General features: G+C 44.1%; 1 protein-coding gene across 1 annotated transcript in view; it reads right to left on the bottom strand.

The window, feature by feature from the left end:
* Positions 1–1,072: 1,072 nt before the first annotated feature.
* Positions 1,073–14,741, bottom strand: part of LOC147711622 (beta-microseminoprotein-like) — a 117,941-nt gene continuing 104,272 nt past the window's right edge. The window contains exon 4 of the mRNA XM_086922296.1: positions 1,073–1,252. Coding sequence (XP_086778422.1) covers positions 1,120–1,252 — 133 coding nt within the window. The 3' untranslated portion in view covers positions 1,073–1,119. The remainder of the gene's footprint in view (positions 1,253–14,741) is intronic.

The raw sequence follows: 14,741 nt of genomic DNA, 5'->3' as shown, positions 1-14,741 counted from the left end.
GATTGGGCAACTGAACCTACCTGATAGGTAAGGAATGGGTCAAGGATGAGCAGGACTAAGAGTAGTGAAGATTACCGGTAAGTAATCGTACAGTACTTACCTACCTGGCATGCCAGTAAGTTCCAGCCAGAACCCTATTTTTATTGCCCCAACTGATAAAACAACACCCTTTCTAGACAACAGGTAGAAGATCCTTCAGGGTCCTGAGTCCAACATTATTTAATATCTTTTATCCCCATCTCCATATGACGCTGGTCACCTCCTTTTCATGCACTCCTTATGACAAGACTTTTCCCAAATAAGACCAATGGTTACATGGCAGGGACTGAAAAATGCAAGAACGCCAGATCTAAGTTCTTTGTAGACATCTGGATGGGCTCTAACTCTCATATACTTTGGTCCTTCCCCTTCTGTGTTTTTTACTTTTACTGTGTAGTGCTCTGAAATGGCCTTGGTGACGTATAGTGCGAACACTAACCCCACTGAATAAATAAATGTACTGTACTGCAACACAATACATGCCATAATTTATAAAAACATACACTGTAAACATGCATCATAATGTGATTATAGATCTTTCTGAACAAGTCAAACATGTTAATATGGCATATATTACCATATCTGTATTGTTGATTTGACTTTCCTTGTATATTGTTTATTTTTCAAGTATATTTCAACCTAAGCTGTTATAAAATACCTGTGGTTGCGTGCATACACAGCTTACAGTAGCTTTGCGCCCAAGCAACCCACTAACTTTATGGCATAACAAATACTCATCCACAGGAGGGAAACTAGTTTATTGACATTAACATGCGTGCAAGAATCCCTATTCGGTACCCAGATTAAACTATATCCATTTGAGAGAAAATAACTCTTGATTTCTCATCCATGGCTATCTTCGTCATCTGGTAACTCAGTGGTATGATACCAGGACATCATAATCAGTTCCTGTAAAAAGAGTTTGATGGAGATGGCACTGATAATAAGAGCACGACAAAGAGATGCAGCTATATTTTATTGGACGAACGTGTAGACATTATTGCAAAAGGATAGAGTAACAATGATGCTTTTTAAACCGCCAACATTTTAATATTTTATTATTTTTGAAGGCTATAGATTTTATTTGCCGACTGCAGCAAAGACAGGGCACTCAACAGTAGGGTCATCTTTTCTGACAACTCTGGTTTCACATGCCTTGTAGTCCAAAAAAGTCTTACAGTTCTCCTTATCATATTCTACTGGTGTGTAAAACCTACAATAAAAGAAGAAATATGAGTGTAACATCATATGGTGAAAAATTACATCTTCATAACATATCTTAAGTACCAGTTACCAAGCCATTCTGGTTTGTATGTACAAACCTGGCACACGTGAAGGACTGGGTTCTTTGGACCCAGCGGTGCCAGGGCACAACACCTGAAACCTTCGTGGGTAACCTGCTCCGGCGTACAAATCACAGAGACACGGGACACTTCCTTCGGCGTCAAAGAGTCAAGGTTTATTTACTGCAGGGAACACAGAAGTCACAAGAAGTACATCGAGTGTAGTTCGGGGAGACTGCTTCAAATTGTATTTGTGGATCGCTCCTTTTATACAGTTTCTACCCATAGGATAACATGATACACAATAGTTTACAACCTGGTTCCCACAAGTCGCTCTCAGAGGGGTCGCTTAGATCACTTTGAAACACACAAGATCCGGAACATAAGTGCGGAAACATTTGGCGGTTCCCAACTGTAAAAACCCATCTTCCCACCATTAGCAAATTCCAATCAGCAGTAAAGTAGATCGAAATAGGAACGAAGACAGGTGCAGAGGAAGACGGAGACAGTGGGGAAATCGGAAAGGGTGTAAAAGGGGAGTGTCGAGAAGCACGAGATACAGGCATCAAAGGGACGTGCCTAATGAGATGCACGGCTGAGACAATAAGCCCGTGCGGCAAGATGAGCCTCGAGCGGCGCCATCTGTCTTACAGTAGCATCCCCCTCGTCATAAAGACACTTTCAAAGAACATGTGTCTTCCGCAAATATCTTGGAAGTCCCAGGGTCGCGAAGCGGACAGCGTCCGTTCGCTGGCTACTTGAGGGCAAGAGACAAAATGGATGCCGTATCTAAGATGGAACCCGTGGGTACAGATGACAAACCCACATAACAAACGAACGGTTTAAGTTAGCACAGCGAAACTGCGCACACTTGCTAAACTCGTCATTTGCGGTTCATAGATACTAGACTCGACCATATTCGTGTGAGTCGAAAACACCACTTACAATTGTCACGGAACCTCAGACGCTCCTTTTGCCCTCATGTAGGCAAGCACTAGTCGGAATCATACTCGATATTCATCAGACCATCAAGATGTCGTTGTAGCATAGCTCTGTCCAACCGAGTCCCCTTGGTAACAGATGGTTGTCTCATACACGTTGTAGCACAGAGGCCACATAAGGCAGGACCACACTGCACACAAAGGCAACACGTGAACAGGAACACTACCACAACCCCGATGATCGTCAGAATCTTCCAACCCCAAGTCGACACCAGGCCCCAAAACCAACCAAGTAGCGTCCAATCCCCTACATCCACGTGTATGGATTCGGAGATCTTGTGCAACTTCGAGATGGCTTGATAGACAGTAGGAGCATTATCTGGAATGAAAATGCAACAGCTCGAATGGATCACTTTACATACCCCACCGCGATCTGCTAAGACAACATCTAAAACCATACGGTTTTGTAATGTCATAAGTCTCTCCGCCTGAAGTTCTGTGGTGATATTACCAAGGGCACTGGCAGTAATGTTAGCTGTCGATTCTACCACTCGAGTCAAATGTCTCAGGTTCCTACTATTAACCATAGGTCCCCAAAACGGGAGGAAACCCTTGAAAAAGTCTCCTGCCTCTTGACCGGCAGTATCCTCTTCACTAATTACGCCTCGTACAACTCTAGTCTTATGATAATCGGCATCTACAGTAAACGTCGGAGGCAACAGATTTGCAACAAAACATGAGCCCATGAAGTCTGCGGGCAACCATGTGTATGCACGATCATGACAGATGAAGTACGTACCCTTGGCAGCCAGAAGCACAGGGATCGGGGACATTGACAGAACGTAACTTTCAGTGCAAGCACTTACTCCAAGTGAGGCTTGCGAGCCACGACCCACAAGACAAAGATTACCAGTGTGGGGTACGACCCATATTGGAGACGAGCTTTTAAGCTGCTTTTCATTAGTGAACGTACTATATTCCCCTTTATTCGGTGCCCTATAGGCTTGTACCTCTGCCTTAGGGATGAGATAAGCATCATAGATCTCATCTTCCAAATCCTGTATTATCATCGATACCACCCACTGCCATGAGGTAGGACCCGGTTTGGGGGAACGTTCTGGAGAGGGGTGGAAACCTAGTGCGCTTCGAAGCATTGTTTGGTATGCTCGAGCTGACCCTTGGGAACTATACGGTAACACCAGATATGGAATTCCCTTACCCGTAGTATGTGGCATCAACCCACACACCCAACAATTAGTAGTGTTAACCACTAACTGATGCTGATGGAGGAGCTGGATAAAGGAATTGTTGCGGAATTCTACACGTCTAGCCTGTTCGTGTTCTGGTAACATATGAAAGGAATGAGGAGAAGCAGTAGAAGTAATGTTAGGGTAAGGAGTAGGAGTAGGGGTAGGAAGTAAGAAGTAAGACATAGTGTAATACACCCCACCCGCCAAAAATGCGGAAGCAGTTAAAAACAGTACAAACAATTGGAATACAAAACATTTAGTACGACTAAGTTTCTGCAGTTTGACTCTATACGCCTGCGTTCCTTCCAAATCGTTCATCTTTGAAAATGCCATTTCCCTATGACCGTCCGCAACGTTTCTTGACGCACTTCGTTCTGTGCAGCAATAGTCAATTCCCAGGAGTTCCTAGGAACCGACGGCCTTTAACCTAGCGTCAAGACCTACTGTCCAGAAGGAAGTACGCGCGCGGCCCTACGGCCCTCAATACACAATATGTATTTATTTAGCACAATAATTCAGCTGTGGAAGGAAAAAGATACAAGGAAGAAGCTTGATATATATATATATACAATATATACAAAACAATTTTCAGTGATACGAATTGTTCACAGTTGATCAGGGGAAACGAAGATATTGCAGTTATCAGTTTCAGCAAAGCAAGAAAAAAATTTATTTGTCCTTAGTATGAGAACGCAAAGAATATCGATGTTTCCCAGGACGTGTCTGCTCGTCAAACAAAGGATCTGTCGAAGAGACAGCGTCCTGCTGATCAGTTCGTTGGTCTGGTCTTGAGTCTCTTGCTGACAATGTTCCAACAATGGCTTTCTGCTGCGCTGAGTGTTCACCAACAAGTTGTGCGTCACTGAAAGGTACAAACGCCGGCAATGTCGCTGCTTCTGTTGACGCAATGCCTTTCCTCACCCACGGGTCTGCCGGCAAAGGAATAGGGACTCGCTTACAATGGGTAGCATGTACCCAGTTCTTCCGTCCCTCAAGACGAACGGCAGTCCTCGTGGCCAAAAGCACCTGGTGAGGTCCAACAAAGCGGGTGTCCAGATTCTTCTTGCGCGAAAAATTTCGGGTGACAACCCAATCACCAGGCTGGAGCTGGTGGCCTGGACCCTCCGTCTGCGTCGGCAAGGCGTCGTAAACCTGTTGATGAATTAACCTCAGTTTAGCAGTCAAGTCATGTAAGTAGTCAATCAACATCGGGTACTCAAGATCAACGAATATACCTGGCCTAGGAACCCCCCACACATTCGCAGGACGGCCGAACACTATTTCATAGGGACTAAGCCCTATTCGGGAGTGTACAGTCGCCCTAGTTGACAGTAATGCTAGAGGCAAAGCGTCAGGCCACGAAAGTCCAGTCGTAGCCTGGATCTTCGCTAATTTCAGTTTAAGGGTGCCATTGTACCCTTCAACCAATCCAGCTGACTGGGGATGATTGGCGCTATGGAATTTCTGATTAATTCCAAGGCCCTTACACACACTCCTCATCACACTTCCAACAAACTCACTTCCGTTATCTGACCACACGACTCTAGGCATTCCATACCGAGGAAAGTATTCCTTCAGTAGGATTTTCGCAGTAGACAAGGCAGTATTATCTTTGAGGGGATAGGCCTCGATCCATCGGGAGAATGCGCAAACCACAACCAAAACGTATTTCAGGTTATTGCATCGCTCCATATGGATGAAGTCCAATTGGATCACCTCAAAGGGATACGAAGGAGGAGCAAAACTGCCAGGGGGAGTTGGGGTTCCTTTGCCAGGATTGTACATTATACACACCATACAATTCTTCACCAAACGTTCAGCACACTTAGTAATTCCATCATTCTTCCACACATCAGCCAACAACTTGCAAATACCTTTCGCGCTAATATGTGCTAACCCATGTGCCATTTGCACAACGGCCAGTACATACGCATCAGGCAACATCCATCTTTTCTGATCTGACAAATCAATCCAGCAACCATTCACATCCAACCTTCCCGTACTTTCTTTCCACTTCATCTTTTCAGTGTCGGTGGCCTCATTCTGAATTGCTTTCACACTCTCTATAGTATTCTCACACATACTTGATTCTGTAGGCCACCTAACCGAATTCGTCACATACATTCGAGTGCTAAGGTTCCGGGCAGTCTCCTTAGCAATCTCATCTGCAAACGCATTACCACGACCAACATCATCCGTCACCTTACGATGCGCACTACATTTAACAATTGCAACTTGAGCAGGCAAAGTCAATGCATCCAAAAGATCGTTCACAAGCTGGCCATGCTGTATTTTCGTGCCATGTGACGTCAAGAAACCACGTTCTCGCCACAATCGTCCGAAACTATGCGCTACACCGAAAGCATACTGACTATCGGTGTACACATTCACACGTTTACCTTTTGCTAATACACATGCTCTAGTAAGAGCGATCAGCTCTGCAGCTTGGGCAGAATTCTGATTCAATCTCGCAGTCTCAACAACAGTATTCAATGTCACCACAGCATAAGCAGTAGTCACATCACCATTCGGCAATTTAAAACATGACCCATCCACATACAGGATGCCATCCGGGTCTTCCAATGGGGTGTTTTTAAGGTCCACACGACCTTTTGTTTCCTCCTCTGTACGCAAGTAGCAGTCATGTTCTGCTACTACATCTGACTCTGCACTAATTGGTAACAAAGTTGCCGGATTTAGGACATTACAACGTTTTATCTGAATGTGGCTTGCCAAGAGCGTCAATTCGTACCCAGATAACCTCGCACTCGTCAAGTGCTGAGTTTTCGTACGGTTCAAAAGAGTATCGACTGCATGCGGAACCATCACCGTAAGCATATTATCCATGACCAATCCTGCTGATTGTCGGATGGAGACCGCAGCTGCCGCAGTTGCTCTCAAACAACTCGGCAATGCTCTAGCTACTGGGTCTAAGGTCGAGGAAAAATATGCACATGGACGTTGCTTACCACCAAAAGGTTGCGTTAAGACGCTTAAAGCACAACCTTCCCTCTCGTGAACATATAACGTGAACGGCTTGCTGTAATCAGGGGTACCTAACACAGGGGCCGAACACAATGAATCACGTAATTCAGAAAAACGTTTCTGACATTCTTCCGTCCATGGTAAAGGAGTCGAAACATCCTTGCACGTAAGAGCCACCAATGGTTTCGCTAGCAATGAAAAATTAGGAATCCACTGCCTGCAATACGATGTGATACCTAGAAAGGCACGCACATCTCTTTGGGTTTGTGGCACAGCCATGCGCGCAATCGCTGCAATTCTCTCTGGGGTCAATCTCCTTCCCTCCTTTGACAATAAGTGACCTAGATAGGTTACTTCTTGACAACAATATTGGAGTTTAGAAGGTGACACCTTGTTATTTAACTCACAGAGATGTTGCAGCAACGACACTGTAGCAATTTTGCAAATGTCCTGAGTATCAGCAGCCACCAATAAGTCGTCGACGTATTGGATTAAAGCCGCACCAACCGGCAACCTAAACGCATCTAGTTGACCCTTCAAAGCTTGACTGTAAATCGATGGACTTTCACAGTAGCCCTGAGGAGCGCGTTTGAACCGGAAGCTACGTCCACCAAGAGAGAAACCGAAAAGGTCCCTGCTCTCTTCGGCAATCGGGATGCTGAAAAACGCATTTTTCAAATCAATCACCGAAAACCATGAAGCCGTAGCTGGAATCAGAGTCAGTAGCGCCGTAATGTCAGGCACAACAGGGAATTGAGGAACCACAATTTTATTCACCTCCCGTAAATCAATAACAAAACGATAAACAGGCGGTTTGGTAGGATCAGTACGTTTAAGAATGGGCAGTACAGGACTATTGCACACGTTTCCCCGAGTTTCTTCAATGACATCTTTCTCGATCAAATCATAGATGATCGCTAACAAAGCTCGTTCACCATCCAGGGAGATACGATATTGGGGAATACGTGGCAATCGCACATTCGATTTCAACTGAACAACATAAGGGGAGATATCAAGTAGGCCCACGTCGTTTGGACCCGTCGCCCACAAAGATGCAGGAAGAGAACTCAATTCCGGTGGAAGCTTATCGAGGGACAAGTACATGGGAGAGACTACCCTCTCTCCTAACGTAAGCTTTATACCCGCAGGAGAACAATACAAAGTCGCATACAAGCGTTTAAGCAAATCCAGACCCAAAAGATTTTCACCACAACCAGTGGTTAAAATCAACGGAGCTTCGAGCTCACGAGGCCCAATTTTAAGGGGCAAAGGGCGCGAAACTGGATTGCTAACGGGGGCGCCAGAGAATCCAACAGATACATTTGTTAAGCCAGACAAAGGTGCGCCAGGGAGTTTCGAATGCATGATAGAACTTTTCGCTGCACCAGTGTCCAACAGAAAAGGCTCAACGACGCCCGATGTAGCAACTGCGACGTAAGGCCCTCTCTGATCAACCGGAACTGATACCACTCCCTCTCCTTGTCTTTGGCTGTCCTAGTAATTACTATCGTCAGTTCCCTGATCGACGTAATAATCGTCTACATTGTACTGCGCAGATCGTCCTTGCGATGATCCACGTTGGTCGAAACAATTATTAGAATTTGACGAGTTATCAGAACAGTCGTTCTGAGCACCACGACCTCTACCACGTGATGCGTGCTGTGCACCACCACGACCTCCTCTAGACGAATTACCACCACTACGGTCATTTAAAGCAGGACAATTGAATTTAATGTGTCCCTCCTGTCTACAATAAGCACATTGGTTGTACCCCAACGAAGATCTCTGAAAAGATGAATCATTACGCGGCTGCGATCGATTTGATTGCGACTGCGATCTATTCTGCTGAGGCGCATTCTGATTAGAACGCGGCGGATATGCTTGTTGTAACAACACTTTAGTTTTCAGCTCTTTCGTCTTTTTATCGGCACGGTCATTTTCCTCTTTTTCTCTATTTTCGTAATATTGTGCCGTAGCCAGAATCTGAGCTGAGGTAGAAACGGCCCATGAACTTTCTGAATTTTTCAATTTATTGCACAAGTCGGGCAATAAGTTCGATACAAATTTATCCACAAACAACCTCTGTCCACCCTCAGTACCCATATCCTGCCCACTATGATCGACGAATGTTTCCTCGAACCTCGTAAAGAAGTCTGAAACACTCTCATCTTTCTTCTGCTTACAGGCTGACAACTTGTCCCAATTTACCCTCATAGCTGGCATAAGCGTTTTCATGAACGTAATGATTCGCTGGGGAAGAAGTTCAATCAACTGATCGGGTTTAGTAGCAGCCACTTGTCCAGCGTCTGCCGCTGTAATGGCAGCCCAATCACCACCTAATTCATTCGCGTGATCTTGGTGACGAATCTTGGCCCATACCGGTTGCGGTACGACATTGCCAAACAACATGTCGATATCGGCCAGATTCATTATCGTAGCGTCTACGAGCTGCGATAATTCTTTGTAATACCCCGCAGGATTTTTGCGAGGATCAGGCAAAGTTTGTTTCACCTGAAGCACTTCCGATCGTTTCCAAGGGAGGTGTATCCACACTCTCTGGAAATGTGCTGGTATTGGAGCATTAGCATTAGTATTATCAGCGGGTACCCAAACTGGCGGAACTTCTCGCATAGGATATTGGCCAGACCCATCTCGTTGTTCAATGTCCTCAACGAACAATGCATGAGGAATAGGAGCGGGACGAAGAGATAGCAACCGTTCAATAGCACGTCGGACATTAGTATCGACTATCAGTCCAGTTGCGAACTGAAGCCGAAGATTAGACAGGGCGGTCAGCACCTCGTCAGGCGCAACAGCCGCTATCTGATCATGTAAGAACTTGCACATTTCATCAAACACATATCTCTGAGTAGGTATGTTGAATTGATCAAACGTTTCGAGGACAACACGAGGTGGATTTCTAACAGGGTTTATCATCCAACCCATCGCCATATTGTATAGCGCAACACGTTCTCTATTACCAGGAAGCTGGCTACGTCTCTGTGGACCATCAGAACCTGCAGACCCAAAAACAGGTCCGAGCGACTGAAAGAAGCTAGCCGCAATGGGAGAACTACGGTTACGAGTAGAGGGACAGGAGTAAGACACAGGACTAACAAGAGAAGGAGTAGAGACATTAGCAACGACAGGGGTTAACAACACAGGAGCAGTAGTGTGAGTAGGAGTATGTGGAAGCGGAGGAGCAGTAGGAATAGACACAGGCACAGGAGCAGGAACAGTCGGAAGAGCGGGTGCAGGTTGAGGAATAGGCGGAGGAATAACAAGTGGGAGAGCAGGTACGGCAGGGACCACAGGAACTGCGGTACCCTGTACGTACGGAGGTGGCGACTTCATAAGATAGGACATTAAAGAATCCTCAACTGCCTCTTCCTTCTTATCCGACTCCGTAGGCAAAGCAGGATAGCATTTGTCTATGGACATACGCTGTAATCTCTCAAACACTTCCCTATCCTTATCCTCCTTATCACGCTGAAACTGCTCAGCTTTCTTTACAATAGTAGCAACATTATCTCGCTCACTACGTTTATTTTGTCTGATCTCTTTCTGTCGAGCTTCTTTGCGCCAGAACCGAAAGGCATCAAACATGGCCGGCCTTGATTTACGTTCGAACAACTTTATTTCCAAATTATCTAAGATCGACGCTTCGAAGCTACCGTGAGGTGGCCAACGAAGATCGCCGTCTTTCTTTGTATATTTGATCCAATAATCGTTAAAAGCAATCGGGCCTAGCCCATGTTTGCTATATAAGTCATATGTAGGAGTTCCAACCGGAGGTATCGGACACGAGTCCTCCAGCAGGGAATCCGCACCACAAGGTCTAAAGCAACTGAACAAAGTACTGCGACCAGGCATCTTGCACACTAGCCGAGTTTCACAAACTTCAAGGGTTACGGGATTTACCAAGTCCCAGCAAGAACAAAACCCTCGGTCTTTGGCGGCTGCAGTCGTCAAACAAATACAACAACAACAAAGTACGCTAGCAAAGTGTCACCGACAAAAACACTCACACAGCGTGTACAACAAAGACACCCGCTAAAGTGTCTACAACAAAAACACTCGCTAAAGTGTTTACAACAAAGACACTCGCTAAAGTGTCTACAACCAAGAACTCTGGGAGCGACCCACAAATACTTAACTCAAAGATCAATGGCGTCCTCAGGAAGGCCCGTCAATCGTCTCGCTATACCAAGGTCTACGCCAGGCGCCAAAACAGGTCTACAGTCAGGGTAGCAGTCCGTCGCAGCCGTTAGGAGGCGGGAATCTTCGCGGGAAAAGTCTTCGGGCCACTTATTTCGACAACAGGATCGATGAAGCGGGGTGCACCTTCCCTCGGAGATTTCACACGAAGTTCCTCACGATCGTCAGGCTTGGACCGGTACCACTGATGCAGCCCCACGTTGGGCGCCAACTGAAGGACTGGGTTCTTTGGACCCAGCGGTGCCAGGGCACAACACCTGAAACCTTCGTGGGTAACCTGCTCCGGCGTACAAATCACAGAGACACGGGACACTTCCTTCGGCGTCAAAGAGTCAAGGTTTATTTACTGCAGGGAACACAGAAGTCACAAGAAGTACATCGAGTGTAGTTCGGGGAGACTGCTTCAAATTGTATTTGTGGATCGCTCCTTTTATACAGTTTCTACCCATAGGATAACATGATACACAATAGTTTACAACCTGGTTCCCACAAGTCGCTCTCAGAGGGGTCGCTTAGATCACTTTGAAACACACAAGATCCGGAACATAAGTGCGGAAACATTTGGCGGTTCCCAACTGTAAAAACCCATCTTCCCACCATTAGCAAATTCCAATCAGCAGTAAAGTAGATCGAAATAGGAACGAAGACAGGTGCAGAGGAAGACGGAGACAGTGGGGAAATCGGAAAGGGTGTAAAAGGGGAGTGTCGAGAAGCACGAGATACAGGCATCAAAGGGACGTGCCTAATGAGATGCACGGCTGAGACAATAAGCCCGTGCGGCAAGATGAGCCTCGAGCGGCGCCATCTGTCTTACAGTAGCATCCCCCTCGTCATAAAGACACTTTCAAAGAACATGTGTCTTCCGCAAATATCTTGGAAGTCCCAGGGTCGCGAAGCGGACAGCGTCCGTTCGCTGGCTACTTGAGGGCAAGAGACAAAATGGATGCCGTATCTAAGATGGAACCCGTGGGTACAGATGACAAACCCACATAACAAACGAACGGTTTAAGTTAGCACAGCGAAACTGCGCACACTTGCTAAACTCGTCATTTGCGGTTCATAGATACTAGACTCGACCATATTCGTGTGAGTCGAAAACACCACTTACAATTGTCACGGAACCTCACACGGCTAAAAGTTATAAAGAAATCGCAATAAAAGTTGTAAAAAAAAAACACTATGACACCGGAAGGTAAAAAGAAAAACACTTGTAGTGCTATTTTTTAGTTTACTTTTAGCCATGCTGTGCAGTAGCCACGCTGCTCTACAACACGGCTAAACAACATTGGTAAGGCAAATAGAACTCAAATAAGTGAGACCTACTGGCTTTGCCAATGCTTGTTAGACCTTAGCTCTTGGTAAGGTTAGATATGCTTTTTAACCCTTTACAGTTAATACCAAGTACAGAGGGGTGGGGTGAAATGCTACCTGTCAGCTTGGTTTGCGGATCTCGTTTCAGTCACGGCCAATGCCAAGTCTGATTTGCTTATGTATAGTCAATGGAACAGAACGCAAAATTAGAATGGGTTGGAATGAACCTCAAATAATTTTCAGTGGATAAGGCACACACAGAGGTGGTTTGTATAGCTGGTTTTGCATACAAGCTTAAGCTTAAGTGGGGCGAGTGGAAGGCGTGGTCATATGGAGGCTTGAGTGCACAAAAAATATCTTACAATTTTTGCTGTTAGTGCAAAAGACAACAGTTGCTTGGGGACAAAATAATACTTATATAGCACTTTTCCATTGGTGTTTTTTTCCTACACACCTCTTAAGTGTCACTGGAAAACTTAGTATCCTGAGTACAGTGTCAGGCGTTTTTCAGAATTAGACACATTCACTAGTGCAAATAATTCAAGTTCTTCTCCATCACATTTTTGCTATTTTTAGTAATTTAGTAATATGATTGTAATGTATCCATTCCATTGGAAATACTCAAGTCTTTTAACACCCTCCATTCATTCTTATATCTTTTGGCAAGCAAAACAAAAAATAAGCATCCCTAATGTCAGTCGTTTCCTATTGTATGGTGATATGGCATTTACCCAGCTGCACCAACACAACTCACAGGCACAAATATTACTGGTGCACAACATGAATTGGAGGAAGATACAGATTATTAAGTGCAAGTATAGGTGTGGGGGGGGGGGGGGGTGAGAAAGATATGTTTAGAGGTCATGTGAGCATCTGACTGTGCGAGGTTGTATGGGTAAATGCCATCATGTTTTGATGTCGTGGTGAATACGATAGGGACAGTGTTTTATTGCCATGTTGTGATGATGCAGTAGAAAGAAAGTAGCTACTTGCCTGTAATAATTGTTTTGCAGATTAAGAGGCTTATTTACACCCCCTTTGCGCCACTGGTAAGTCACTTTTGATATGGGGAAAAGTAACGCCCGGTGGCGCAAGGGGCTTGTAAATAAGCCCCTAGATCTTTTCTTGAGTCACATGCGCTCCATTTATACCACCCAGTAATTGGGTTTGGACATAGCATTGCAATGAATGTACCTTTTATTTTTGGGTATCAATCTTACCTGGAGCTAGTATGATTCGATTGGATGTCAACCGTAAGCCCACAATGCCTGAGAAGTAGCTACCACCTCCAGATTCTTTTTTGCTCAGGACATTATTGGCATGCATGTACTGAGTATATTTTACTATACTGAATTGCAAACAATGTCCTTGTAGTAACAAACACGTAACTCTCAAACAGTTTCAAGCTGCAGAACTACTGTTACTGGTAAGTAACCCGTTTTCTTTGCAGTATGAGACTACTCTAGGTGGTTGTATGTCATTACATCGCATGGTTTTACCATGCTTGGTTTTACTTTGCAATTTTTTCCTCGCATACTGTTAGTCAGGAATTGTATTTTCTGCAATGCAAAATGCCTTCACCATGCAAACAACTACAACGCAAACATCTACCACACACATACCAGTACATCGTATATTTTATAGTGAAATTATGTTCTTCAGTAGTATGCATAACATTTAATTACGTTGCAAATAGAATTAGAATTTGTCTTTAATAAGTTGTGTTTTAGTAGACTTTAAAAAAATCCACTTCCAAGATGGTGCACGCCGATATGCGAGAGGGACAGTCTAGTTAAATTGAAATTGTAAAAAAAAAAAAATCTGTCATGTATCAAAAATAGTACATTTAACATTTTCAGAACATATTTTAGTTAAAAAATTCGTTGTATGGCGATTACACTTATAAAGTTGTCTCTCCACCATTTTGTGTACATTCCAAAGCAACACACTGAGGTGATCGAACGTACTGTGGAGGACTGGGATTTTAGTCACAGACTTACAGTGACACCTTCTGTCCTAAGTAAGTATTTTAAATAAATCATTCCTAAATAAGCATGAATCCGATTTTTGTGAATTAGCAAATGTATATTTTGGTTTTATAAAAAGGAAATCTATCATTTCCAGGTTAAGTGTTTTAAAGGGGGAAAAGACATTGTGAGAACTGAAGAAAATTTTTCAACATTTACGTGTTACTCAAAGTTTTGTAAGTAATGTTCTAATTGAGTGCCTTTCAAAGAAATAATTAGTAAACTTAATTAAACAATATGTTTAGGTAAACAGATGTGTGCCGTTACAAAGAAAGTTGTATGAAAACATCAGCATAGGTGACTTGTTAGGTAAGTTTTCAAAAAGCGATAACCATCCGGATTAAAAAGAGAACCGTAAATGAGCAAACATAAGGCTGAAGTGTAGCAGAAGCAAGGCATATAAATATATATATATTTTTTTTCTAGAACAATAGAAGAGCAACAGTGCATCTACAGATTAACTCGGGCATTACCGTGCTACACCTGGAGGAAGGAAAAGAAGTATATACGAATAAAGACTCTGTAAAAGGCAAACTTTTAATTTTGTGATCAGTCAGAATTTGAGTTTTTTATTGCAAAAGGAAAATATCTGTCAGAAAGGCATCTGTTACGTTAGCAGTGCAAATTCAAACACAGGTCACATTTTTAAAATGTTAATCAATGAAAACCTGTGTTGTTTTCCAACCA

The sequence above is a fragment of the Lissotriton vulgaris genome, chromosome 5, assembly GCF_964263255.1.
Source record: "Lissotriton vulgaris chromosome 5, aLisVul1.2, whole genome shotgun sequence".
Lineage (NCBI taxonomy): Eukaryota > Metazoa > Chordata > Amphibia > Caudata > Salamandridae > Lissotriton > Lissotriton vulgaris.
The sequence above is the reverse complement of the archived record's forward strand: the minus strand, read 5'-3'. Positions and strand labels throughout refer to the sequence as shown.